At 42.9% G+C, this 25,730-nt stretch overlaps 1 protein-coding gene across 7 annotated transcripts in view; it reads right to left on the bottom strand.

The window, feature by feature from the left end:
- Positions 1–25,730, bottom strand: part of DCTN1 (dynactin subunit 1) — a 1,835,652-nt gene that overhangs the window by 613,014 nt on the left and 1,196,908 nt on the right. For all 7 annotated transcript variants that reach the window (XM_044063298.1, XM_044063299.1, XM_044063300.1 and 4 more), the window contains one exon: positions 2,719–2,868. In XM_044063298.1, coding sequence (XP_043919233.1) covers positions 2,719–2,868 — 150 coding nt within the window. The remainder of the gene's footprint in view (positions 1–2,718; positions 2,869–25,730) is intronic.

Genomic DNA, 25,730 nt, shown 5'->3' with positions numbered 1-25,730 from the left:
ATCCCTCCAGGAACTTCCGCTGCTGAAAAAACTCCATTACTGGAATCCGAAGTTGCTGTGGCAAATAAACCCAGTTTGTTTTGCTGATTGCCAGGCAATAACGTTTCAGAAGTGTTAGATTCAGGGTTTAGGGACTTAGTCAATCGAGATGAGAGACAAAATCTGCTTAAATTCACCATGTGCAACCGGTGCATCATCAGTTTCATCTCTTAACAATAGTGGTGTATCAGCAAAACTAGATCATTCAGCTCCTTCAGCCATGGATCAGTAAAACCAAGAAACTCAAAACAAAGCAGATCCAAACCAAGAACAAAGTAAAATATCCAAAAGCTTGAAAGGAACGGAACAGTCCAACGTATCTTGAATCAAAATTGACTTTAATGAAGAACAAATAAAAAGTAGAACATTACATCAAGCGCTTTCGCCTGGAGTCATACCAGGCTTTATCAAGATAAACTATCATTAAAAATTCAGTGCTTAAGTACCTTCTAGTCCAAATCATGTGACTAGAACTCCAATTAATAAAATATGCTAATTAGCCATTGAAACTAGCAAACCACCAGGTTATGTTAGAGACTTAAAAAGTTGTTTTACAATGCTGTCAAAGTTAAAACAAATACATCAACATAACCAAACTACAAGACAAACTTGTAATATCTTAAGGCAATATTAAAAACTTATACAAAATTCATATGTGCCTTGAGAACCATTCAAAAATTGTGGTTAAAAATACTGCCCATTAGGCACAAAATAGGCAGTAGTTAAAAAACTGTTCGAAACAAAACATTCTCCATATTGTTAAAATAAACGACACTTCCAAGAAACAAACATCATAACTTAGCCCTCCTCAGTTTTAAAACACTCATGATGCTAACACTGTCATTCAAACCAGGGGGTTTAGTTGCATTTAATTTAAGCTGCCACCACAATTCCTTATATTCCAATCGGGCCTCCCACTCACCCCCTCTACTGTCCTGCAAGACCTGATCTAAAATGAAAAAATAGTCCAATAGTCCATATTTTGACAGCCTCCATGACGGCTTTCTTACTCTGTTCTTTTGAGGTTTGTCACAGCTGTGAAAATCATCCTCAAGTCTTCATCCTATCTTGCTGGTTTGAGTGCAACATCCAGCCAAAGTTTGTTTTTTTACTTTTGGATTACAATTTTACAAGACAGCATGCCCTGCACTTACTTACATTAAAACCTCAGCTGCATAGCTGCCATGTCTGCTCACGCCTGTAATTCTACTAAGTTCCACACTACAACAGACCCTCTACCTCTCGATTATCTACCCCTATTTTGTCTTCATCCACAATGAGGGGGGTTTCTCTTTTCTGGCAGTAAAACAGAACTGTGGTACATAACTGTTGAATAATAATACTGATAACTGCAAAAAAGTAAAGGGTGACAGTTATTTTCTTACTATGGTACCTTGTAGGATTCTCTCTACTCTACTTTAGTGGTAGCATGTCAGTGAAGCCACAGTGGGGCTAAGCTCTTCAGCAATTTTTTTTTCTTTTTATTAATTGTTACAGTGAATTTCAATACTTGCAGTTTCCTTGCTAAGTTGCACTTAGCTGTTAAAATTCAATTGCTGAATACGGTGGCATCTTCAAGCCATGTAGGCACTCAGATTGTATTCCCTTCCCTCATGTACCTAAAGAAAGTGTTCCCACATGTAATCCCATTTCTCCCTTAGACTTCATCGGCACTCCCCAGCTACTTTCTTTCTGGATTACACTTATCCATTTCTGCACTCTTTCCCATTCTCTGCAGTCTGTCTGCTTAGACTTCATTGCTCTCCTTACATCCACCCTTGGCCACAATAGTGTTTCCTCCTCCTGTCTTTTACAATTTTGAGACACACCCATCACCATTCCATTTTGCAGTGCTCCTCCTATGACTTCCTGAAGATTTAGTCACAGTCTTGGTCTTCCATAATTGCTTCTCTCACAATTACTACAATTTCTGACAGTCTGTTCTCCATATAATCCCATACCTTGGTTCTAATTTGTACGCTTGCCTTGACAAGAAACTACTTCCTGCCATGGTCAATATCGGCTAGGCAGCCTTTTCATACCTATCCCCTTCACCTTCTGTGCTTTAAACAGTACACCATCCGGTATTTGCCCCTTTCTGTTTCCTGGTTTCAATTTCTGCAGAAAGCCTTCCTTGTCAACCAATATAAATCTTCCTCCCAACCACTGATGCTGGATATAGTGACATGTTCTGACTACATTAAAATTACCCATTGCCTCCAGCCTTTGCTGGCTACTCAGTTTCTTCTTTCCTTGATCCTTCCTCATGGTTACATTTGGGAACTAATGGAAATATCAGGACAGATTATTTGTCTTTAGGAACAAGTGTAATAAATGTGCAAACTGAAAGGACTACTGGAAATCTTTGTCAGCTTGTGCTAATGGCAAAAACATCATAATGACAGTCATGACAAACTTGTGGTACAAAAGGGGATGATAAACCTATGGTACCAACTGTGAATGCCAAGGTAAACTACCAATGGCAGTATAACCTACAAAAACAATAATATCTGGAAAACTGTGACCACATAAATGGTTGTCTTAGCGCAAATCCAACCATGCAAACTGCAATGAAACCACTAGAAGACATATTAACAGAATTTCAAAACAAAAGCATCTATAAATTCTGAAGCATACATACGGCCACAATTAGAAATATTACTCTGAATCAGCCCTCACCTGTTGTGTAAAGTGAAGTGCAGAAGGTATTCCAGGAGCATCTGTTCCAGGCATACGGCGTCGGATCTTCTTACAAAACTGCCGAATGTCACTGCAAGAGGTTTCCAGATCTTTCAGCAGTATAGCTAAGTCCGATGCCTCCTGTCCAACCTGTCAGAGAAAGACAGTAAGACTTCTATACAGAACAGGAATTGGTTAACAAATAAATCTACTATATACATGTAGCTCTAATCAAACACAAACGACATGGCTGTACACAGGAGTGCAACACAGCTGCAGTATAAAGAATGTTCCATTTACCTGGCTTCATGAAAATAATACAGCTATACAGCTAAGAACTCATCTTTGCAGGGCACCATTTATTTTTGTGCACTGCTGGGTACAGCGAAAACCTAAGCTACAGTTTTCAATCTATACCTTACTCATGCATCTGTTAACAGCCACAAAGTGGAAGCGCTTTCCCTGGTAATGTCATGAAAGGAAGACGTGTTCTCACAGAAGTTTTAAATGTAGGAAATCAGTTCAATTTTCACTTTTCTTTAAAGTTGCAGTGTAAAAAAATGTCTATGACTTCAGGCTAGTACGTAGCCTAAATCGCACTATCCTAACTTAAAATAAAGAAATAAATGACACTGGGTAACACTTATCTTCAGCAATTTATTTACATTCCTGCTTCATGTCATCGGCTAACCTTTCAGAGAAGGTCACAGCTGCCAGTCAAGTTATCTTTTGCTACAGCACTGCAAATTCCCTGGAGTTCACTAGCTTCACTGCAACAGAATGGAGAGAAAACATCTGTGGCAAAAAAATTCATAACCTCTTAAAACTTGTTAGAGGATTAGAGGTACAGGTTAAGCCATCTTTTCAAAAAAGGTTGCTTGAAAAATTCCACTGAAGGGAATACTGCCCATGAAAATTTCCTTTCGCATACAATAAAATACTTCCTACATACAAGGTTTCTACAGGAAGAAAACGCTAAGTGTGATGTGCTCTTCATAACCACAAAGTATCAGTGCAGCAGAATAGCCATAACGTGTGGCACTTGACTGCAGGCAGGTACTGCTATTAAAGACAAATGTTTAGCGCTGATGGATATTCCCAGATCAAGCACATTGTTACCTCCCACAGTAACAATGCCAGTAATGATGTCAGGCAGAAACGTTTCCGTAAAGGGACAGTAGGGCTACGCCATTCGTTTGTTTGATTTTTTTTTTTCCTGAAGCAGGAAAAGTACAGTTTTGTACCTACCATAAATGTAGATGTTCGAGTGTTCACCCTGCTGCAGTCATCACACTTGGGTTATCCTGCCGTCAGGTGGTCCCGCAGTCGGCCTGAGTTCCAAAGTCTTGGTCCGGCGTCGGTTGCTGTCGCTTCCTCCCTGACGTCAGTGCGCCAGGGGTATACAAGAGGCATCCAACGCCATTTTCTTCAGTTTTTCTTGCCCCAGATGTCAGGTGCCCCCAATAGGTAGGCAATACATATTGTTTTTTGTATAGATTATATATATATATATATATATATATATATATATATATATACACAAGCAAAAATGAAACAATACTTTCAGTCACAAGCAAATACACCACAGAGGTTGTATAAGTCCAGCTAGTTCAGAGGGGATGGAGGGAGGGTAACCTGGACTGCAGCAGGGTGAACACTCGAACATCTACATTTATGGTAGGTACAAAACTGTACTATGCTCATCGTGTTACCCTGCTGCAGTCATCACACTTGGGTTGAATCCCAAAGCTAAGGATGGGTGGTGGAGTTAAACAGGGTTTGAAGAAGCTACTAGGCCCTGCAAATCTGCAGTGGCAAAGCCAGCCCTAGTCTTAGAGTATAGAGGCAAGTGATAGTGTTTGGTGAAGGTGTGCACTGAACTCCAAGTTGCAGCTTCCAGAATATCCTTGGTTGGTAACCCCCTGAGAAAGGCTGCTGATGTAGCTGTGGCCCTGGTGGAGTGCAGCCTAATGCTAGTAGGTACCGGGTTTCCCATGATGTGTGTAGCAGAAACGTATGCAATGACCTATCCATTTCGAAATGGTCTGTTTTGAGATGGCTTTTACTTGTGTTCCTGCAGCATAGGCTACAAAAAGCTGGTCAGACTTCTGAAAGCCTTGGTTTTATCCAAGTAGTAACGTAATTGTCTGTGAATGTCCAAAGAGTGCAGAAGTCTTTCTCCTTTGTTCTGGGGATTTGGGAAAAAGATGGGCAAATGAATGGTTTGGTTTAGGGCCACACTGGCTACCACTTTGGCATAAAGGAAGGGTTAGTTCGCAGAGAGACTCTGTCTTGATGAAAAATGAGGAAAGACTCCACTGACATTAGTGCCTGTAGCTCTGAAACTCTTCTAGCTGAAGTTATTGCTAGCAGCAGGGCAGTTTTCCATGAAAGAATCTTTAAATCAGCTGAGAAAGCTGGCTCAAAGGGCGGCAGTGTAAGTTTTTCCAGAACAAAGTTGAGATCCCAAGTAGGTGTTGGTGGTCTCCTGGGTGGTCTTATGTTCTTAGCCCCTCTGAGGTCCTGCGTTAGGAGTGGATGTGAAAATAAAGGAGGATCTGTGTTGTAATGGGCTGAAATTGCTGAGGCGTGGATCTTAATAGATGAAAAAGAAAGTCCTTTGTGCAACATCTCAGTCAGATATTGTAGAATCTGAGGAATGTTTGGGTCAAGGGGATTTTGGCCTTTAGCCTGGTTCCAGGCACAAAATCTTTTCCATTTGTCTGAATAGGTTTTCCTGGTGCTGGGCCTCCTGGCCTCCAGAATGACATCCATAACAGCTTTGGATAGTGGTGTTAGTTGATTGCTTAGGTAATTTGCCATGCAGCCAGGTTTAAAGTCTTCAGCTGGCTGTGTAGAATTTGATTGTCTCGCTGGGTGAGCAGGTGAGAAATTTGTGGTAAAATCCATGGTGGGCCGTAGGCCATGTTCTTTAGAATTGGATACCAGTGCTGGCATGGCCAGTCTGGTGCAATGAGTATCATTTGTGGTCTCTCAAATCTGACTTTCAGCAGCACCTTTGCTAGAAGGGGCAGTGGAGGAAAGGCATACACTGTTAATGTTTTCCAACTGAATGAGAGGGCGTCCACTTTCCAAGCTTGTGGGTGGAATGTCCTTGTACAAAATTTTTGAAGTTGGTAGTTTTGGGGGTTGGCAAACAGATCTATGTCTGGGCGTCCCCATTTTTGAGTTATCACTGCAAATACTTGTGGATCCAGTTTCCACTTGTGGGGATCCATGATGTTTCTGCTTAGGTCATCTGCCAATGTGTTTTTCTTTCCTGGCAGGAATTGTGCTTGTAGTTGAACTTGATAAGACAGTGCTGTGTTCCACAAGGTCACTGCTTGCCCCCTTGCTTGTTGATGTATCACATTACTGTGGTACTGTCCATCTTTATCAGTAGTTGTCCTGGGTGTAAGAGGTCCTTGAAAGTGGTGAGGGCATTCTGTACTGCTAGCATTTCCTTTTGATTGATTTGCAGATGCCTTTGATCTGTAGTCCATTTTCCCTGAATGCACTGTCCTGCCATGTGTGCTCCCCAGGCGTAGTCCGAAGCATCGGTTGTCATAGTTTGCCTGGCTGTGGGTAATGTGAAAGGTTGACCCTTGTTGAGGTGACATGCCTGTGCCCACCATAGAAACTCCTGTTGAAGGCAGGGAATGAGTGGAATCATTGTTTCCAAACTGTGGCTGTGCTGAGTCCATACACTTTTCAGGTACCATTGTAATTTCCTCATATACAGTTTTGCAAATGGTATTAGTAGTATGCAAGATGCCATGAATCCCAAGGCCTGCAGAATTTTTCTTGCAGGGAGTTGGATCTTTGTTGCCATTATTTTGAAGTATTGAGTCAGCTGTTGTTGCTCGTCTGGTGTGAGATAAGCCATCTGGGCCGTTGTATTCAAGCTGGCACCCAGGAATATTATGTTTTGTGAGGGCACTAGTTTTGATTTCTTTTCGTTTACTGTGTACCCTAGGCAACTTAGAAGGTGTTTGACAAATGCCAGATGTTTTAAAAGAATGTCCTTGCTTTCTGCTTGAATAAGGCAGTCGTCCAGGTATGGGTACATTTGAATTCCTCTTTGTCTGCAGTATGCAATTACTGGTGCCAGGCATTTTATAAAGACCCTGGGTGCAGTAGATAAGCCAAAGGGCAGTGTAGAGAATTGGTACTGGGTTGAACCTGCAATGAAGTGGAGGTATCTTCTGCAATTTTGTCTGATAGGGACATGCAGGTATGCCTCCTTGAGATCCAACGTTACTAGCCAAGCCTTCTTGCCCAGCATGGGAAGAAGCTGCTGAAGTGTTAGCATCTTGAATTTTGGTACTTGTAGATAGGTGTTCAGAACTGAAATATCCAGAATGGGTCTCCATGCTTTGCCCTTTCTGGGGACTAGAAAGAGTCTTTAGTAAAAGCCTTGTCCTTGCTCCTGTGTAGGTACCTGTTGAATGGCTCTCATGTCCATGAGGGCTGCAATTTGTTTTTGTGCCTCTGCCCATTGATTTGGTGGCAGGGTTGGCATTTCTTTTATCCTTGGCAAGGTATGAAAGTGGAACCTGTATCCTAGAGATACAATGTTTAGGACCCATTTGTCTTTTGTGATGTTGTGCCAGTTGTCTGCAAAAAGTGTCAATTTTCCTCCCAAGGGAGCTGCCAAGAGATTTTTGCTTGGTAGTTGGAGGGTTGAGTCATTGTGTTTGTATTTTGCTAGTTTGGGGCCTGTCTTCACCTCCTTTCTGGGTTGTGGCCCCCCATTGGCGAGGTTTGTAAGGGCCTTGTGACTGACCTCTGCCCCTTGGGTGTCTGTATTTGCCCCTCTGTGGTCTGTCAGAAGCTCAAAAGGACCAGTTTTTTGTTGGCCAATTTCTGCTGAAACGAGGGGGTTGTACCTGTAGGAAATCCTTGACCGTCTGCATAGACTTTGCCTTATCCTCCATTTTCTTTAAAACCTCTTCTGCTTTGACACCAAATAAGACATCCTGCTGTAAAGATGCATCCAATAATTTTGCTTTAACGTGATCAGGTAGGGTTTGTTCTTTTAACCAAACATGTCTGCATATGACAGACCCAGTAACAGCTGCTCTACAGGAAGCTTCCAATGAATCAAATCCACATTGTAAAGTATGTCTGCCCACCTGTTCAGCTGCGTGCAACAGATCCTGCATTTCTTTGAATTCAGCCTGTTCAGAATGTGCGCTCAGTTTTAGTTATAATTGAGACATTAGGTATTGCTGATATTTCAGCATGTGGAACTGACAATTTAATGCTCTCATAGCCAGAGTAGCTGAGGTGTGCATCTTCTTTCCCCATCTATCTAGAGCTCTGGAATCCCTTTCAGAGTGCACAGGATTTTTTGCCATAGAAGCTTTAGCCCCTTTGGGACACTGGGAGATTGTTTCTGGGTCAGCCAGAGGGCTTTTATAAAGGAATTTGTGTGTGTCAGGTACTCCTTAGTATCTGTCTGGTTTGGCTGGAGCAGGAGGAAGGGAGTCTGGATTTAGGCTAGACTCTAAGTAAACATCATCCACAATATCTAAAACTGGAGGGATAGCAAGTGGTCTGTGCTGGGGTAGTAAAAGAAACTCTCGGAGCCTTTTCTTAGAATCAGAGTAGTCCTGGCCTTCCCAGTGGAAATGTTCCCTCATGGTATGTAAAGTTTCACCGAAGGAGTAGTCTTCAGGGGGAGATGCTAAGGGAATAGAGTCTTCAGCATCTGAATCTTCATAAGGGGGAATAGCGTAATCCTGTTCCTCAGAAGAATGAGGAAATAGAAACCTGGTCAGAGGAAGCATAGTCCTCCCCTTGTCTAGGCCTTTTATCAGGAGGGGGATGGGAACCCCTGATTAGGGAAATCAAATCTTCAGCCATCTTAAGCATCTGTTTCTTAGGCATGGGGCCTTGAACAGGAGACTGATGTACAGTCTTTTTTGGTTTTAATGGAGTTTTTTGCTTAGCATAAGATTTAATGGTGAGTGTAGTCGGTCTGAAGACACCTTCTGAAATCGAAGGCATTTCTACTGCACCGGGATCACCCTCTGCTCCAGTGTCGGAAGGGCCTAATGAAGATGGTTGCAACAGCCTAGTACACTCCCCTTGAGAATCCGAAGTTGTCTGGGGTCCCATTTCTGCGGTAGTCAGTGGCTGCGTAGGCGCCTCACTGAAACCGGAGAACCGGCTACAGGCCCAGCAAAGGCCTCGGAGTCTGGCTTGGTTCTAGGCTGCCTGTCCTTATCCTTGCGTTTTTTTAAGCATGCCAGTCGTCGGCTGCTCCGACAGCATGATATAATTAAATTTCCTACCAAAGTAATGTTGTGCAAAGTCAAAATGGCGTTTGATAGTTTGTTTATTAAACCTAGCACAAAACCGACAACCTATGACTTCGTGGTCTGGGCCTAGGCAAGGAATACAATAAGAGTGGAAGTCCTTATGAGGTATTTGCTTCCCACAAGAAATGCAATTGTTAACTTTTTTCGACATCGGGCTGAGGCAAGAAAAGGTTCCCCAACGGGGTACTTAGCTTTATAGAAGACTTCGGACTGAAATTCGATTCTAAAATCTCAGGTGTCGGCCGACCAGCACTTGCGAACTGCTTCCGCTTCGGGCACCGCGCGGCAAGAAAGACTGAAGAAAATGACATTGGATGCCTCTTATATACCCCTGGCGCACTGACGTCAGGGAGGAAGCGACAGCAACCGACGCCGGACCAAGACTTTGGAACTCAGGCCGACTGCGGGACCGCCTGACGGCAGGATAACCCAAGTGTGATGAGTGCAGCAGGGTAACACGATGAACATCCACTACCACGTGTAGTTAAACCCCATCTTAGCTCATAGAAGAGGCTCCAAAAGTCCCCACTAAATAGAGGAAGACATTGGCAGCAAATGGCACCTAGACTATCCCACAGGGTGTCTAATACAAAACATATGCAAGGAGGAAAATACAGTTATATAATTACATACGGTCCTCCTACAAAAATGTTAGTAAAATAAAATATTTCCCAAATACAGCTATATTAATTACATACGGTCCTCCTACAAAAATGTTAGTAAAATAAAATATTTCCTCACAAAAAAAAAAATATATATATATATATATATATATATGTATATATATATGTATGTACACACACACACACACACATTATATATATGTCAATGTTACACAGAAGTCTGCTCTCGAAGCACAAGTTATAATACACAGTAGGGTTGTATGAGGATACTTACAACTGTATACAGTGGATATAAAAAGTGTACACACCGCTGTTAAAATGCCAGGTTTTTGTGATATAAAAAAATGAGACCACAATAAATTTTTAAAACTTTTCCCACCTTTAATGTGACCTATAACCTGTACAATTCAATTGAAAAACAAACAAATCTGTTAGGGAAAATATAAAAAAATAAAAAACATACAATATGCTGGTTGCAAGTGTGCACACCCATACTTTATGTGTGTATACCCTTAAACTAACAAACACTTTGTTAAAGTACCTTTTGATTTAACTACAGCATTCAGTCTTCTTGGGTACACACCTGCCATCAATTAAAGAGACTCTGATTAACCCCAAATAAAGTTCAGCTCTCCTGGTAGGATTTTCCTGACATTTACTCAGTTGCCTGCTACAGCAAAAGCCATGGTTTGCAGACAGCTTACAAAGCATCAAAGGGATCTCATTGTTGAAAGGTATCAGTCAGGAGAAGGGTACAAAAAAAATTTCCACAGCATTGGCTATACCATGGAACACAGTAAAGACAGTCATCAAAAAATGGAGAAAATATGGGACAACAGTGACGTTGCAAAGAACTGGACGCCTCTCCAAAACTGATGAAGAGAAGACGAAAACAGGTCAGGGAGGCTGCCAAGAAACTTACAGCAACACTGAAGGAGCTGCAGGAATTTCTGGCAAGTACTGGTTGTGTACTACATGGGACAACAATCTCCCGTATTCTCCATATGTCTGGACTATGGGTTAGGGTTGCAAGACAGAATCCTTTTCTTACACAGAAAAACATCCAGGTCCAGCTAAAATTTGCAAACCAATACATCAAGTCACCCAAAAGCTGGTGGGAATTCCAAAAGGTACGTTTGGCGCAAAAACAACTGTATTAAACAACTGCATTACCAAAAGAACACCAACCACACAGTGAAGCATAGTGGTGGCAGTATCATGCTTTGAGGTTGCTTTTCTTCAGTTTTAGTCAAGGTGGAGGGAATTATGAACATTTCCAAATACCAGTCGCTTCTGGCCCCAAACCTTCAGGCATCTGCTAGAAAGATGAAGAGGAATTTCACCTTTCAGCATGATAATGACCCTAAACATACACCCAAATCAACAAAAGAATGGTTTCACCAAAAGAGAATTGAAGTATTGGAATGGCCCAGACCTAAATCTAATAGAAAATCTGTGAGGTGACCTGAAGAAGGCTGTGTACACTCATGCCCTCACAATCTGATAGATTTGGAGCACTTTTGCAAGGAAGAGTGGGCAAATATTGCCAAGATGTACTATGCTGATAGACTCCTACTCAAGAAGACTGAATAATTATATCAAAAGGTGCTTCAACAAAGTATTAGTTTAAGAGTGTGCGCACACAAGAAAGTATTAGTTTAAGGATGTGCACACTTATGCAACCAGTGTATTTTATGTTTTTTTATTTTTTATATTTTTCCTCCTAACAGATTTGTTTTTCAATTGAATTGTACAGGCTATAGGTCACATTAAAGGTGGGAAACGTTTTTAAATGATTTATTGTGGTCTTATTTTTTCATATCACAAAAACCTGGCATTTTAACAGGGGTGTGTACACTTTTTATATCCACTGTATGTTGTAGAAAGATTATTGCTGAAATATGAACCAAAATGTATAAAAACAATCACCATAGAACGTTGTCCCCTAATGGCTACTCATAGCAGACTCCAAACTGGTAAAGTTCATGTAAAATCCACAAATCACTGGTGCTGCTCCTCTAATAAGGGAATACAGGCAACGGTCCAAGTATAAGTAAAAACACAGCTTTATTTGATGGTGGAACAAAAGTGTGCGCTTTCGCCAAACAGGCTTCTTCAGACTATACAACTAATACCCTATGAATACAATTTAAATAGACCTCCCATTACAATGATTGGTCAAAAACACTAATTAAGGCAATTCAAAAAATTATAACTAATTACTCAAATACAAAGTACTTTAGAGCCATATAAAATTTGATGACATACATTCCATAAGATAAAAACAGATAAAAGGTATAAAATATATAATATATATGTATGTATGTTCAGAAGTAACCAACCTAATACACATATTATGGTGTTCATAGTAACAAAAACTTTAACATTCCTTTAGCTCACTTAGGTCTAAAAATCCTCCTATTTTGTAAGACAGGTTTAATTTGAACCCTGTCATTTAAACCTGGCGGTTCATCTGCCCTCATTCTTATTATCCATCTGAGCTCACATTCTAGGGTTTGATTAATAATGTCACCCCCTCTATAACTAATAGATAAATGTTGTAAAATACTAAAATTAAAAATGTGGCCTGGACCTGCTGCTCTGCAATGTCTAGCTAAGGCATTTACCTCAGACCCTATTCTAATCTGATAGTTGTGCTCCCTTATGCGGTCTTTATCTCCCCTCCTCCATCCACTCAGAGCAGCACCCCGTTAAATTCAAAACTGCTGCACACAAGCACCTTCTCTCTGGATATGGAGCTGCTTCTGTCTAATCCTATCACCTAACTCTGCTTTCCCTAGACCCAAACGCTATACTGCCTTTTCTAACTATGCTAACCCCCTATATTCATACTCCCCCCCACTCACATTGCCTTTGATAACTTACTCAGCCATTATACTAACTCCTTATACTTCATTTAACCTTACCAACTACTAACCTCAGCCTCACGTAGCTTCAGTCTACGTCTATTGTCACTGTTTTCCTATTTTCCCTCTCTACCCAATTTCAAATACTAAATTGTTGTACCTTGCTTGATCTAACTGGATTTTCCAGCTACTTTTAATATTGTTTCTACTTGTATACTTTTGGCACTGTTTGAATTTGCTCACTTTTGTCTTTTAAATCACCTCATTGCCACTTTGTTTATTGAAGGGACTCCTATAAATATTGTAACCACTTTGTTGATATTTTGTTTTGTAATTACTCTGTTGTATTGTGCACTGGAGCATTTCTCCCCGGACCTACAATGAAAATGGGCTCTATTCAGCCCAGTGGACTTTCCCAGTAAACAAACGTCAATAAATAAATAGGTAGGCATATGGATGTTCTGTTTTAATGCCAAATCTCAGGTCACCATGGCTGGCCTGCACAGAGGACAGTAGAAGCATGCCCACATTGTTTATTAAAAATGACACCACTTTCCCATGTCTAAAACAAGGCTCAGCGCTCCTGGTGATACCACCAGTCTGAAGACGTGAAGTGCATAAATGATGGCCAACACCTCTCCTATACGGATATGTCTGGTCCTACTGGTCTAAGCATCCTGGACACGTAGTCTGTATGCACACCACAAAACAGATCAAAAGCATCATGATTCAGGGTCTAGGCCCCAGAGTTCCACAAATAGCATCAGAGATTTCTTTCTTTTTAAACACCTTTACTGAATTATCGCTTGTGACATAGGCAAACTTACATTTAAATCTGCAATTGTGTCTCTTCTTATTCTATGAGATCCCCCTTATTTTGCAATACTTTAAACTTCGTCAGCCCCTCTAAATAATATCTTACTTCTTACGATCTCTCCACCCTATTTTTAAACTCCACTTTCATTTTATCCCACTCATTAGTTATACTTTCTATCTACCCCAATAAGTCCCAGATAATTTCCACTACACATTCCTTAAATTTCTCTTTTTAATACGTAGGTGTGAAAATACCAGTATCTCATCCTTACTTCATTACCCTGCATTTTTATCTTGGTAAATATTGGTACATGATTTGAAATAGTTATTCAATACATGTCAAAGTTCTCAATTAAATGGACACACACCTGTGAAATATAACTTGCATTAAGTCTATCCAAGTTACTGCAACTTGGGGAATATGCAAATTCTCTCAAGGGTTCTACTACTAAATTTGCATTCAACTATGTAATGCACATCTTCAAATAATGAAGTTTCACTCTCTTAATAGGAACGTATGCCAAATAGAAAGCTGCTAACACAGGCCCTAATTGACCTGAAATTGAGGTCATCTATGCTAAGACGCATATTATTGCCTGTGCTTCTACTTGCACTAATTGGTGTCTGTTCTTTTTTTATCTTTATCCCCTCCTCCAGACGTCAAAACTACTTGCATACTTTCAGAAATCATTAACTTTTAGCCTTGAATAAACCCGTACTTGTCTTTTATTGCTCTATCATCAGCATGCCTCCATGGAAAAGTAACAGAAAAAAACAAAAATGTAGTCCTCTATTGCACCCTGAAACAGGCAGAGATTTCTGAGGTACAACTTCAGCATATATAACCTCAACAAAGGAATCCGGGAATCAAAGAGTATATTGTACAATAGTGCCTTCAGATTGGCCCTTGCAGTCAAAGACTATTTAGCAGCCAAGGAAATAGAAGGCTGCACAACAGCAAAGGAAAACAAAGATTTGAACACAATCTTTACCTGCTGGAGAGAGATCTTGCAATTCTTTATTTCCAAGAAGGCTCCTAAAAAGGATCTGGTGTCTGCAGGAATGAGGATGGATTTCTGAAGGCTCAGTAGAATGCCTAGGGTGGTGAAGTACCCAATACTAATTCAGGAATGTGGTTGATTCCTTCCGGACCTTTGCTTAAAACATGCAGTTTGCCTAGGTAAAGGCAGACGTGGATAACCTCCACTGTGAGGTCATCAAAAATAGCAGCTAAATTTTTGTGAATAAGCTGGGACCAATGGAAAGTATGAAGGGTAAGCATTAAACTGGAAGTACTCTGTCCTTGTCATAAACCAGAGGAATCTACTGAGCTCCCTGAAGATGGGAATATCCAAATATGCATAGTTTTGCCCAATATAACTAAGATGATGCCAAGAAGCAGATGTGACAGAAAGGGATGCAGGTCAAGTATCAGAATATATACATATATATTTTTTTTACTTTTTCGGCTGCTGTGGTGCAGCGGTTAGCATTGTCACCTCACAGCAAGAGGAGCTCCCGTTTGATTCCCGGCTGCAGCGCCTTGTGTGTGGAGTCTGCATGTCCTGCCAGCGCTTGATTAACGTTAAAGACATGTAGGTAGGTATGTGCGTGAATGGGTGTGCCTTCTTTGAAGGTTGGTCGTCGGGCTGGCACCGTAAAAATCAACTGCCAATCATGAGCGGACCGGAGTTCCGCTGTGGCGACCCCTAACCGGGAAAAGCCAAAAGACATTACTTTTACCACCAGAAATTTGTTTATCCTGGAGAGGTCCAATATTGGCCTCCACACATCCCATCTTTTTCAGGCAACCACAAAAATCCCTGGATTGGAGCCCTTGCCATAAGTTGGATGTCAGGATTTGTTCCTTCTGTAAAGTTAACAAGTATGGTGGAGAAACCATTCCAATGAAGGGTGGAATGGCCCTTACTTGATTTTGTATTAAAAAGTTATGTACTCAACAAAACAGTCCATTTTCATTCTTCCTCAGTTGATGAGTTTGGATATGACTCAGCCACTTCTTCCACAGTGCAAGATCCCAGAACTCTCGAGCTCCTCCCTTTACCCAAAATGGCCTGTCAATCTAATGTAATTCGGGCAGAGTTTGCTGCCCCAAGATGTAAAAGAACCATGGTAGAACAGATAAAGAGGAAGCTGGAGCTCAATTAAGGGATAGAGGTACCTAGACTACTAGGAGTATACAGAAGTATACAAAAGAAGGGACTAGGTGTGTGGGGAGTTGAAGAAAAATAGAAATGGACAACACAGATGGCACGTTACGGTGAGTACATAACTTTTTAATCTGATCTTGTCATTTTTATTCATTCCACAACTGACAGGACAGTCCCAAGCTACCACAACCCTGGGAGGACCCTAAGGAAGGATAATCTGAAGCACTGTGCAGAGCCAAAAGCTGCTCTTTTCCTAGAGGCCAGATCCAACTTGTAATGATCAATAAAGATGTGTGGATTACCCCAGGTTTCTGCTGCACGAATATATGTAAGGATGCTCTAGACCAAAAAACTGAAGAAACCACCACAGATCTTGTGGAATGGGCCCTTAGAGGTTTTAGTAAAAATAAACTATACAATCAGTCAACCATTTGGCCAATATAACTTTAGATAATGGAGTGCTTAGTCTGGTAGGAGAAAATGAAACAAACAACTGATCAGATTTCCTAAAGTCTTTGGTTCACTGGAGGTAGAAACAAAGCTGCCTATGCTTGTCCATATAATATGCACTCTCCTTTGTTTGAGAAATTTAGGAAGAAGACTGGGAGATTAATGACTTAGTTAATATTTGACTCAGAAGCTATCTTAGGCAAAAATGACAAGTTAGTCCACAATGAAACCCTGGTCTTGTGAAAAATTAGATATGGAGGCCTTGAATACAGAGCCTGGATTTCAGACAATCTTTTGGCTAATGCAATAGTCAATAGTTTTCCAAGATAAAAAATTGAGGTCAGCTTTGGCTGAAGGTTCAAAGGGAGATTTAGTTAAAGCCTGAAGCTTTATATTTAAATCTTAAAGTGGAGTATGATCTTTCAATGGAGGCCTGCAAGTTCAGTTGTGTACACTTACCATAAATGTAGATGTTCGAGTGTATTCACTTTTGCAGCCATCACACTTGGGTTATCTGCCTGCAGGTAGGCTCAGTCACCCCGAATACCAGAAACTTAGTCATTCTGCGTCAGTTGCTGTCGCTCCAGGACTGACATCAGGTTGTCAGGGGTATAAAAACAGGCAGCCAACGCCATTTCATCATTTTTTCTTGCCCCAAATGTCAACAGCCCCCCAAATAGGGAGCTAAGTTATGCTGGGGAAAACACCACCAGCAAAAAGTAAATACCAATACCAATACCCCTGAGAGGGGTGAGTAGTAGATATAGAGAGGAGAGAGAGAGAGAAGGGGGCTGGAGGGAGGGAAACCAGGACTGCAAAGTACAGTTGTGTACACTTACCATAAATGTAGATGTTAGAGTGTATTCACTGCTGCAGTCCTAACAAATGGGTTATCCGGCTCCCGGTAGCCCTCAGTCAGCCAGAATACCAAAGGTAAGTAAAAATTACGTCGGTTGCAGTTGGTTGTAAAGGACATCAGTGCTTCCGATACAAAAGGAGGCAGTTGACGTCACTTCCTCAGTCTTTCTTGCCATAACAGTCAGAACCCCCCAGAAAAAAGGATAAGCAAAATGCCAATTTGGCAAATAAAATCCAATTCAGCCTGTACCGCAGGAAAAAAAGAATAGGAGAGGACCAAAAGGGGGAAAGAGGGAGGGAAACCAGGACTGCAACAGTGAATACACTCGAACATCTAAGTTTATGGTAAGTGTACACAAATGTACTATGTTCATCGTGTTTCACTGCTGCAGTCCTAACAAATGGATCAATTACCAAAGCCCAGAGAGAAGGGAGGAGGAACCAACAGAATCAAGGGTTGGAGATAATGCCCTGCAACACAGCAGTGGCAAACCCTGCCCTGGCTCTGGAAAACAGAGGCAAATTATAACGTTTTGTGAAAGTGTAAACAGAAGACCAAGTGGCAGCCTCCAAAATATCTTTAGTAGGGACACCCCTTAAAAAGGCTGCAGAAGTGCTCTAGTAGAGTGGGTCCTAACCCCTGGAGGAGGAACCTTGCCATGAAAAAAATAACAAAAGTTGATGCAATTTGCATTCCACTTGGAAATGGTTTGCTTAGAAATAGCCTTGCCCTGAGCTCCAGGGGCAAAACTGACCAACAACTGAGCTGATTTCCGAAGGTCTTTAGTCCTGTCCAGGTAAAACCTGAGCTGTCTGTGCACATCAAGAGAATGTAGGATCCTTTCACTTCTATTTTGAAGATTAGGAAAGTAGGAAGGTGTATGGACTGATTAAGAGTCAAGCTAGAAACCATCTTAGCCATAAAGGAGGGGTTGGTTCTCAAAGAGACCCTGTCTAGATGGAACATAATAAAAGGCTCCACAGCCATCAAAGCCTGCAGCTCCGAAACCCTCCTTGCTGAAGTTATAGCCAAGAGGAAAGCAGTCTTCCAAGAGAGAAACTTTAAATCTGCAGAGGCAGCTGGCTCAAAAGGAGGAAGAGTGAGCTTCTCTAGAACAAAATTAAGATCCCATGCTGGAGTAGGTGCTCTTCTGGGAGGTTTTAAGTTGCAAGCACCTCTGAGAAACATTTTCATCAAGGGATAAGAGAAAATGGGTTGTTCAAAAGAACAATGAGCAGAAATTGCTGTAGCATGGAGCTTGATAGAAGAAAAGGAAAGACCACCCTGAAGCAATTCAGCCAGGTATTCCAAGATTAGAGGAAAGGTAGGCTGAGAAGAGGAATCCCCTCTAGCCTGCATGCAACGAGAAAACCTTTCCCATCTGCCAGCATAGGACTTCCTAGTGCTAGGCCTCCTGGCCTTCCTCAGCACATCAACCACCTGCTGGGAAAGCGAAGAAGATAAGGAAGGAGTCATAAAATGAGTCTTGTTGCCAAGTGAAGGGAATGAAGATGAGGATGCAGAATAATTCCTCCTTCCTGAACCAAAAGACCTGGCTTCAGAGGAAGATGCCAAGAAGGGAATTGGGAGAGACTGTGAAGAAGCAGATACCAATGCTGTCTGGTCCAGTCCGGAGCTATGAGAATAGTCCTTGGTCATTCGTCCCTGATCTTCAACAACACTCTGGGTAGAAGAGGAAGAGGAGGGAAGGCATAAACTGATAGCAATGTCCAAGGGAAGGACACAGCATCTATTCTCCAAGCCCTGCTGTGATGCTGTCTGGTGCAAAAGAGAGGCAGAAGATGATTGTCTGGGGAGGAGAAAAGATCCACCTGCTGTGCACCCCAACGCTGAATGATGCTGTAAAAGGCTGCTCTGTTCAGCAAGAGGTAGGAGATGGTTGTCTTGGGAGAAAAGATCCACCCTGCAGTGTGCCCCAATGTTGAATGATGCTGTAAAAGGCTGCTCTGTTCAGCAAGAGGTAGGAGATGGTTGTCTGGGGAGAAAAGATCCACCTGCAGTGTGCCCCAATGCTGAATGATGCTGTAAAAGGCTGCTCTGTTCAGCAAGAGGTAGGAGATGGTTGTCTGGGTAGGAGAAAAGATCCACCTGCAGTGTGCCCCAACGCTGAATGATGCTGTAAAAGGCTGCTCTGTTCAGCAAGAGGTAGGAGATGGTTGTCTGGGTAGGAGAAAAGATCCACCTGCGGTGCGTCCCAACGCTGAATGATGCTGTAGAAAACCGTCCTGTTCAGCTGCCATTCGTGAGGATCCAGGGTTCGCCTGCTCAACTAGTCTGCCAAAACACTGAGCCTTCCTGGAAGGAACTGAGAAAGGAGATGCAGGTCCAGGGATGCTGCCATGGACCAAAGATTCTGCTTTGTCTGCACAGGGGGTAACAGTGAGTCTCTCCCTGCTTGTTGATGTACCACATGACTGTGGTACTGTCTTTTCTGACAAGTAAGGTCCCTGGAGAAAGAAGGTGCTTGAAGGCTAGTAAGGCTTGTTGACCTGCAATCAACTCTTTTAGTTTTATGTGCAGGTGCATCTGCTGGGCGTTCCACTTTCCCTGTTATGCATTTGCCATCCAGGTGTGCTCCCCATGCATAATCCGATGTGTCTGTAGTCAGAACTTGAGTGGCATGAGGTGTCCGAAATAGCATGCCCTTGTTTTGTAGACAGGCTCTTGCCCACCATAGAAACTCTGTCTGCCGAGCTGGAAGCAGAGGGATCATCATATACAAGTCCTGTGTGTGTGTGTGTGTGTTGACACCAAATGTTCTTGAGGTACCATTGTAATTTCCTCATATGCAGTCTTGCATATGGAATCATGAGAATACAAGATGCCATGAATCCCAGAGCTTGCAGGTATTTCCTTGCAGGGAGCTGTGACAGGCTTGCCAAGTCCTTGAAGTAAACTGAAAGAGTTGTCTGCTTCTCCTGGGTGAGATGCACCATCCGGGCGGCTGTGTTCAGACTCGCTCCCAGGAATGTTATCTCCTTGGATGGTACCATTTTTTACTTTTCCTCGTTGAGAGTGTAACCCAGGGAAGAGAAAAGAGGCTTTACAAATTCCAGATCCTTTAATAGCTGCTCCTGAGAACTTGCTTGAATCAGACAGTCATCCAAGTATGGGTAAATCTGAATTTTCTTCTGTCTACAAAAAGCAATGACTGGGGCCAGGCACTTCGTGAAGACTCTGGGAGCAGTAGATAAGCCAAAGGGCAGCGCAGAGAATTGATACTGTTGCTTGCCCACTCTAAAACGAAGATACTGCCTGCAACTTTCCCTGATAGGAAATGTGCAGATAAGGGAAATGTGCAGATAAGCCTCTCAGATCCAAGGTCACCAACCAGGAATCCTTTTCCAGCATTGGTAGCAATTTATGCAGAGTGAGCATTCTGAACTTTGGAATCACTAGAAGAGAGTTCAATATGGAAAGATCTAGGACAGGACGCCAGGTGCCTTCTTTTTTTGGAACTAGGAAAAGCCTGGAATAAAAGCCCTGGCCTACCTGCTGAACAGGAACTGATTCTATTGCTCCCAGATGAAACAAAGACAACATTTGCTCTTCTACTTCTGCCTTTTGGTCATTTGCTCTTCTACTTCTGCCTTTTGGTTTGAAAGAGCATCTGGGAATCCCTTGAGAGCTGGAAAGGTGCGGAAAGAAAACTTGTGCCCCAGAGACACCGTTCTGAGCACCCATTTGTCATCTGTGATAGAGACCCAGGCATCTGAAAAAAGGGCCAACCTTCACCCTAAAGGACTCCCCAGGCAAGCAAGCAAGAACAGGCAGAAGTTGTAAAAGGTCATTGAGAGTGCTTAGACTGAGATGCAGGCTTGGAGCTTCCCGCTTTTAAAGTGGAAGCCTGCCACCGCCTAGACTTTTGAGAGGTAGCTGTCTGCCCCCCTAGAAGATTTGTACCCCCTAGTCCTGGAATGGGTCTGTCTGCTGGTATCAGGAAAGGTCCAACTCTTGGAAGGGTAATTTCTGCTAAAGCGAGGGAGATGAACTTGCCGAAAATGTTTGCATGGACTTGGTCTTATCCTCCATCTTCTTAAGCACCTCCTCAGCTTTGCTGCCAAAAAGATTGTCTTTATGCACACGTACATCCAAAAGCTTAGCCGGGACAGGTTCTGGAAGAGGCTGTTCTCTGAGCCAAGCGTGCCTTCTAATAACAGATCCTGTAGCCGTAGCCCTAATGGAGGCCTCAATGATGTCAAAACCACAATGCAAAGAATGCTTATTGACCAGAGTGGCTGAATTCAGCAAATCCTGCATATCTTTACTCTCTGCCAAAAGAGGTACATTTACAATCTTAGTCTTAATAGCCTCCAAGGTGTGCTGTTGTTATTTCAGCATATGAAAAAGACAATTGGTAGCCCTAATGGATAGGGTGGCAGAGGTATAAACTTTCTTGCCCCACCTAAGTTCCTAGAGTCTCTTTCTGATGGAACAGGATTCCTGGTAACAATGGCCTTAACCCCTTTAGGGGCCTGAGAAATAACCTCTGGATCTGCCAACGGGTTCCTGAAAAGAAAAAATGAGTATCAGGAACTCTTTAGTACCTGTCAGGTTTCCTGGGAGCAGGGGGAACCGAATTTAGAGATGAGGAATTTTCCAGAAAAACAACTTTCAACACAGAGGGAATACCAAGAGGCTTATGCTGAGGTAAATCAAGAAACTCCCTAATCTGTTTCTTAGATTGTGGATAATCCCGGCTTTCCTATTTAAAATGTTCCCCGAGGGTAATTAAAGTGTCACCAAAAGAGAAATCCTCTGGAGGAGAAGCCGAAGGGATGGACTCCTCTGCATCAGAATCCTCAAAGGGAGAAAAAGGCTAAGAAAATTCCTCTTCATCAGCAGAAATGCTGGAAGAAACAGATCCTGAACAGGACAAAACCTCAGGAGAAACCTCCCTACTCCTTTTAGAGCCTTCTGATAAGAGTTAACAAATCATTAGTCATTTTAACCATCTGGTTAAACTAGAAGGAACTGGAACCTGCCTTTTCACAGGCTTATGGATGGAAGGGTTACCTGCAAGCCTGAAGGACTCAGGAGGCCTGGCAACTGCCAAAGAAGCAGCAGGAGTAGAAGGAAGAAGTTTGTTGTCAGATCGCAAACCGGAGGCCTCGGACCCCGGTGTCAGCTTAGCGGTACCAGTTCCAGCAGAAGAGGCGACCGGTGACAGGTCAGAAGACAAAATAGAGGCAGAAGGCCTAAGGGACTCGGACTCAACCAAGGCATGCAGTTGTACATTTGCGGACTGCAGGGACAGCAAAAGTATCTCACTGGATCCCGCCTTATGACCAACTTAGCCTTATCCGAAGACTTAGTTTTATGAGGCCTGTCACGGTCCTTGTCCTTACGCTTTTTCGGAATATCTGAAGCCTGAAGACCAGCGTATGCCATACTCACAAACTTAGGCCAAACTCCAAAATGCTTAGCCTAAATCTTAGCCCAATGACGGATAGTACGCGGATTAAAGGAGGCACAAAGATTACAACTGGGAACGTCGTGATCAAGGCTTAAACAGATAATGCAATAGGAATGAAAATCTCTATGGGGAATCTGCTTTCCACAGGTGAGGCAATTATTAATTTTTTCTGACATTCGTTAAGGCAAGAAAAGAGAATCCTCAACGGGGTACTTAGCTGTAGTAGACTTCAACACTTTGTAGTCAGAATTCAATAAAGGTAAACTGCCGACTGACACTTGTGCATGAAAAGCTTCTGCTTCGGGCTCCGCGGCAAGGAAGACTGAGGAAGTGACATCGGCTGCCTCCTTTTGTATTGGACACACTGACGTCCTTTACAACCAATGTCATTTTTACTTACCTTTGATATTCTGGCCGACTGAGGGCTACCGAGAGCCAGATAAAGTACAGTTGTGTACGCTTACCATAAATGTAGATGTTCGAGTGTATTCACTGTTGCAGTCATCACATTTGGGTTATCTGCCTGCAGGTAGCAGCCGGCCTGAATACCAGAGTCTTGGTTTTCTGCATCGGATACAGTCTCTTCTTCCAAGACATCAGGGGTATAAAACATGCAGCTGACGCCATTACATCAGTTTTTTTTGCCCCAGATGTCAGGTGCCCCCACAATGGGAACCAATTATATGTTATGGTACACCTCCATCAAAAAGCAAATACACCAGAAAGCTTAAATACACCAAACAAAAAGGAAAGGTAGAGCCAAGAGAAGTCAGAGGCTGGAAGGAGGGTAACCAGGATTGCAACAGTGAATACACTCGAACATCTACAGTTATGGTAAGTGTACACAACTGTACTATGTTCTTCATGTTTCACTGTTGCAGTCATCAAATTTGGGTTGATTCCCAAAGCTAAAGAAGGGAGGGGGAAGTGAAAGATCATTAGGACCAGCTATTAAGCCCTGCAAGACTGCAGTGGCAAAACCAGCTCTGGATTTAGAAAAAAAGAGGCATGTGGTAATGCTTGGTGAAGGTATGTACAGAGCACCAGGTAGCAGGTTCTAGGATGTCCCTGGTAGGGACTCCTCTGAGAAAGGCTGTAGAGGTAGATGCAGCCCTGGTGGAATGTGATCTTATCCCCTGTGGGTAGTTTTTCCATGGGGCTTACAGCAGAAATGAATGCAATGGGCTATCCATTTAGAAATGGTTTGCTTTGAAATGGCCTTCCCCTCTGCCCCTGCAACAAAGCCAACTAGCAGCTGTTCAGATTTTCTGAGAAGCTTAGTCCTGTCCAAATAAAATCTAAGTTGTCTGTGCACGTCCAAAGAATGTAGTATTTGTTCTCCTTTGTTTTGTGGATTCGGGAAAAAGGTAGGCAAATGAATATACTGATTTAGGGCGGCACTAGACACCACCTTGGGCATAAAGGAAAGATTGGTTCTGAGGGAAAACCCTGTCTGCATGGAAGACAATGAAGGGCTCCACTGCCATGAGAACCTGTAATTCAGACACTCTTCTTGCTGAAGTGATGGCTAGAAGGAAGGCTGCTTTCCAAGAAAGGAATTTCAACTCTGCAGTTGCAGCTGGATCAAATTGAGGGTGAGTGAGCTTTTCCAATACAAAGCTAAGGTCCCAGGCTGTGGTAGGGGCTCGCCTGGGGGGGTCTTAAATTTTTGGCCCCTCTGAGGAATTGTTTAACAAGGGGGTGAGAGAAGAGAGGGGGTTCAGTATTATAATGTGCTGAAATGCCAGAGGCATGAATTTTAATCGACAAGAGGGATACGCACTTGTGGAGCATTTCTGTTAAATACTGAAAAATATGGGGTAAGCTGGGCACCGTTGTGCCCATCCCCTGAGTCTGGCTCCAGGAACAGTATATTTTCCACTTTTCAGCATAGGATTTTCTAGTACTAGGCCTCCTTGCCTCCAGAATAACATCTAGAACCTGCTTACTGAGGGCTGCTATTGGAGAGCTCAAAGAATTAGCCAGGCTGCAAGGTTCAGGGTTTGAAGCTGAGGGTGCAGAATCTGGCCCGCCTGCTGGAATAGCAGGGAAGGTGTCTGAGGTAGGTGCCATGGTTCCAGCAGTGTCATACTGTGCAAGAGGGGGCACCAGTGCTGGTGTGGCCAGTCTGGTGCAATCAGTATTGTCCTTGGCTTGTCCTGTTTGATTTTAGCAGAACCTTTGAGAGGAGACGCAGAGGGGGAAAGGCATACACAGAGAGGCTTTCCCAGGTAAAGGACAGGGCATCCTCGTTCCAAGCTTGACTGTGGGAAGTCCTTGTGCAGAATTTGTCCAATTGGTAGTTCTGAGGGGAGGCAAACAGGTCCATCTCTGGAGTCCCCCCATTTGTTCCTCAATAGGTTGAATATTTTTGATTCCAGTTTCCATTCGTGTGGGTCCATGAGATTTCTGCTTAGGTCATCTGCCAGTGAATTTAATTTGCCTGGTAGGAATTGAGCTTGTAGGTGCACTTGGTAGCTCAAGGCAGTGTTCCACAGAGCCATGGCTAGTCTGCAGAGAAGGTATGAGTGGGTTCCCTCCTGCTGTGGTGTTGTCTGTCTTTACCAATAATTGTCCTGGAAGAATGTGGTCTTTGAAGCCTGTCAGGGAATTCTGTACAGCTAACATTTCTTTTTGGTTGATATGCAGGTGCATCTGTCTCGAGTTCCATTTGTCCTGAATGCACTGCTCTGCCAAGTGAGCCCCCCATGCATAGTCTGATGCGTCTGTTGTTACGGTTTGGGCGGCAGGGGTAGAGTGAAGGGGAGCTACTTGTTGTGGTAGCAGGTTTCTGCCCACCAAAGGAACTCTGTCTTTATACAAGGAATGATAGGAATCACTGATTCCAGGTCCTGAGAATGTTGACACCATAGGCTTTTTAGATACTATTATAGTTTCCTCATATGCAGTCTTGCATATGGAATAAGTAGACTGCAAGAGGCCATGGACCCCAGGGCTTGCAGAATTTTCCTTGCAGATAGCTGGGTCTTTGTTGCCAGTAGTTTGAAACAGGCTGTCAAACTTGTTTCTCTGGAGTGAGGAAAGCCATCTGGGAAGTTGTGTTCAAGCTTGCTCCCAAGAATACAATCTGTTGGCTGGGTACTAGGTGAGATTCCTTTTCGCTTATGGTGTACTCCAGTGAGGTTATGAGTTTCTTTACGAATGCCAGATGTTTTAACAGCAAGTCCTGGCTTTCTACCTGAATCAGGCAATCATCCAAGTAAGGGTATATTTGAATATCTCTGCCTGCAAAATGCAATGGCTGGAGTTAGGCACTTTGTGAATACCCTGGGCACAGTAGATAAGCCAAAGGGAAGTGCAGAGAACGGATAGTGCATGGAGCCCACCCTGAAGCATAGGTATTTCCTGCAAGATTCCCTTATTGGAATGTGCAGGTAAGCTTCCTTTTAAGTCTAAGGTTGCCAGCCAGGCATCTTTGCCTAGCATAGGAAGCAGCTGTTGA

The sequence above is a fragment of the Protopterus annectens genome, chromosome 2.part1, assembly GCF_019279795.1.
Source record: "Protopterus annectens isolate FY-2018-M chromosome 2.part1, PAN1.0, whole genome shotgun sequence".
Lineage (NCBI taxonomy): Eukaryota > Metazoa > Chordata > Ceratodontiformes > Protopteridae > Protopterus > Protopterus annectens.
Note: the sequence above shows the minus strand (reverse complement) of the source record. Positions and strands in the feature narration are given on the sequence as shown.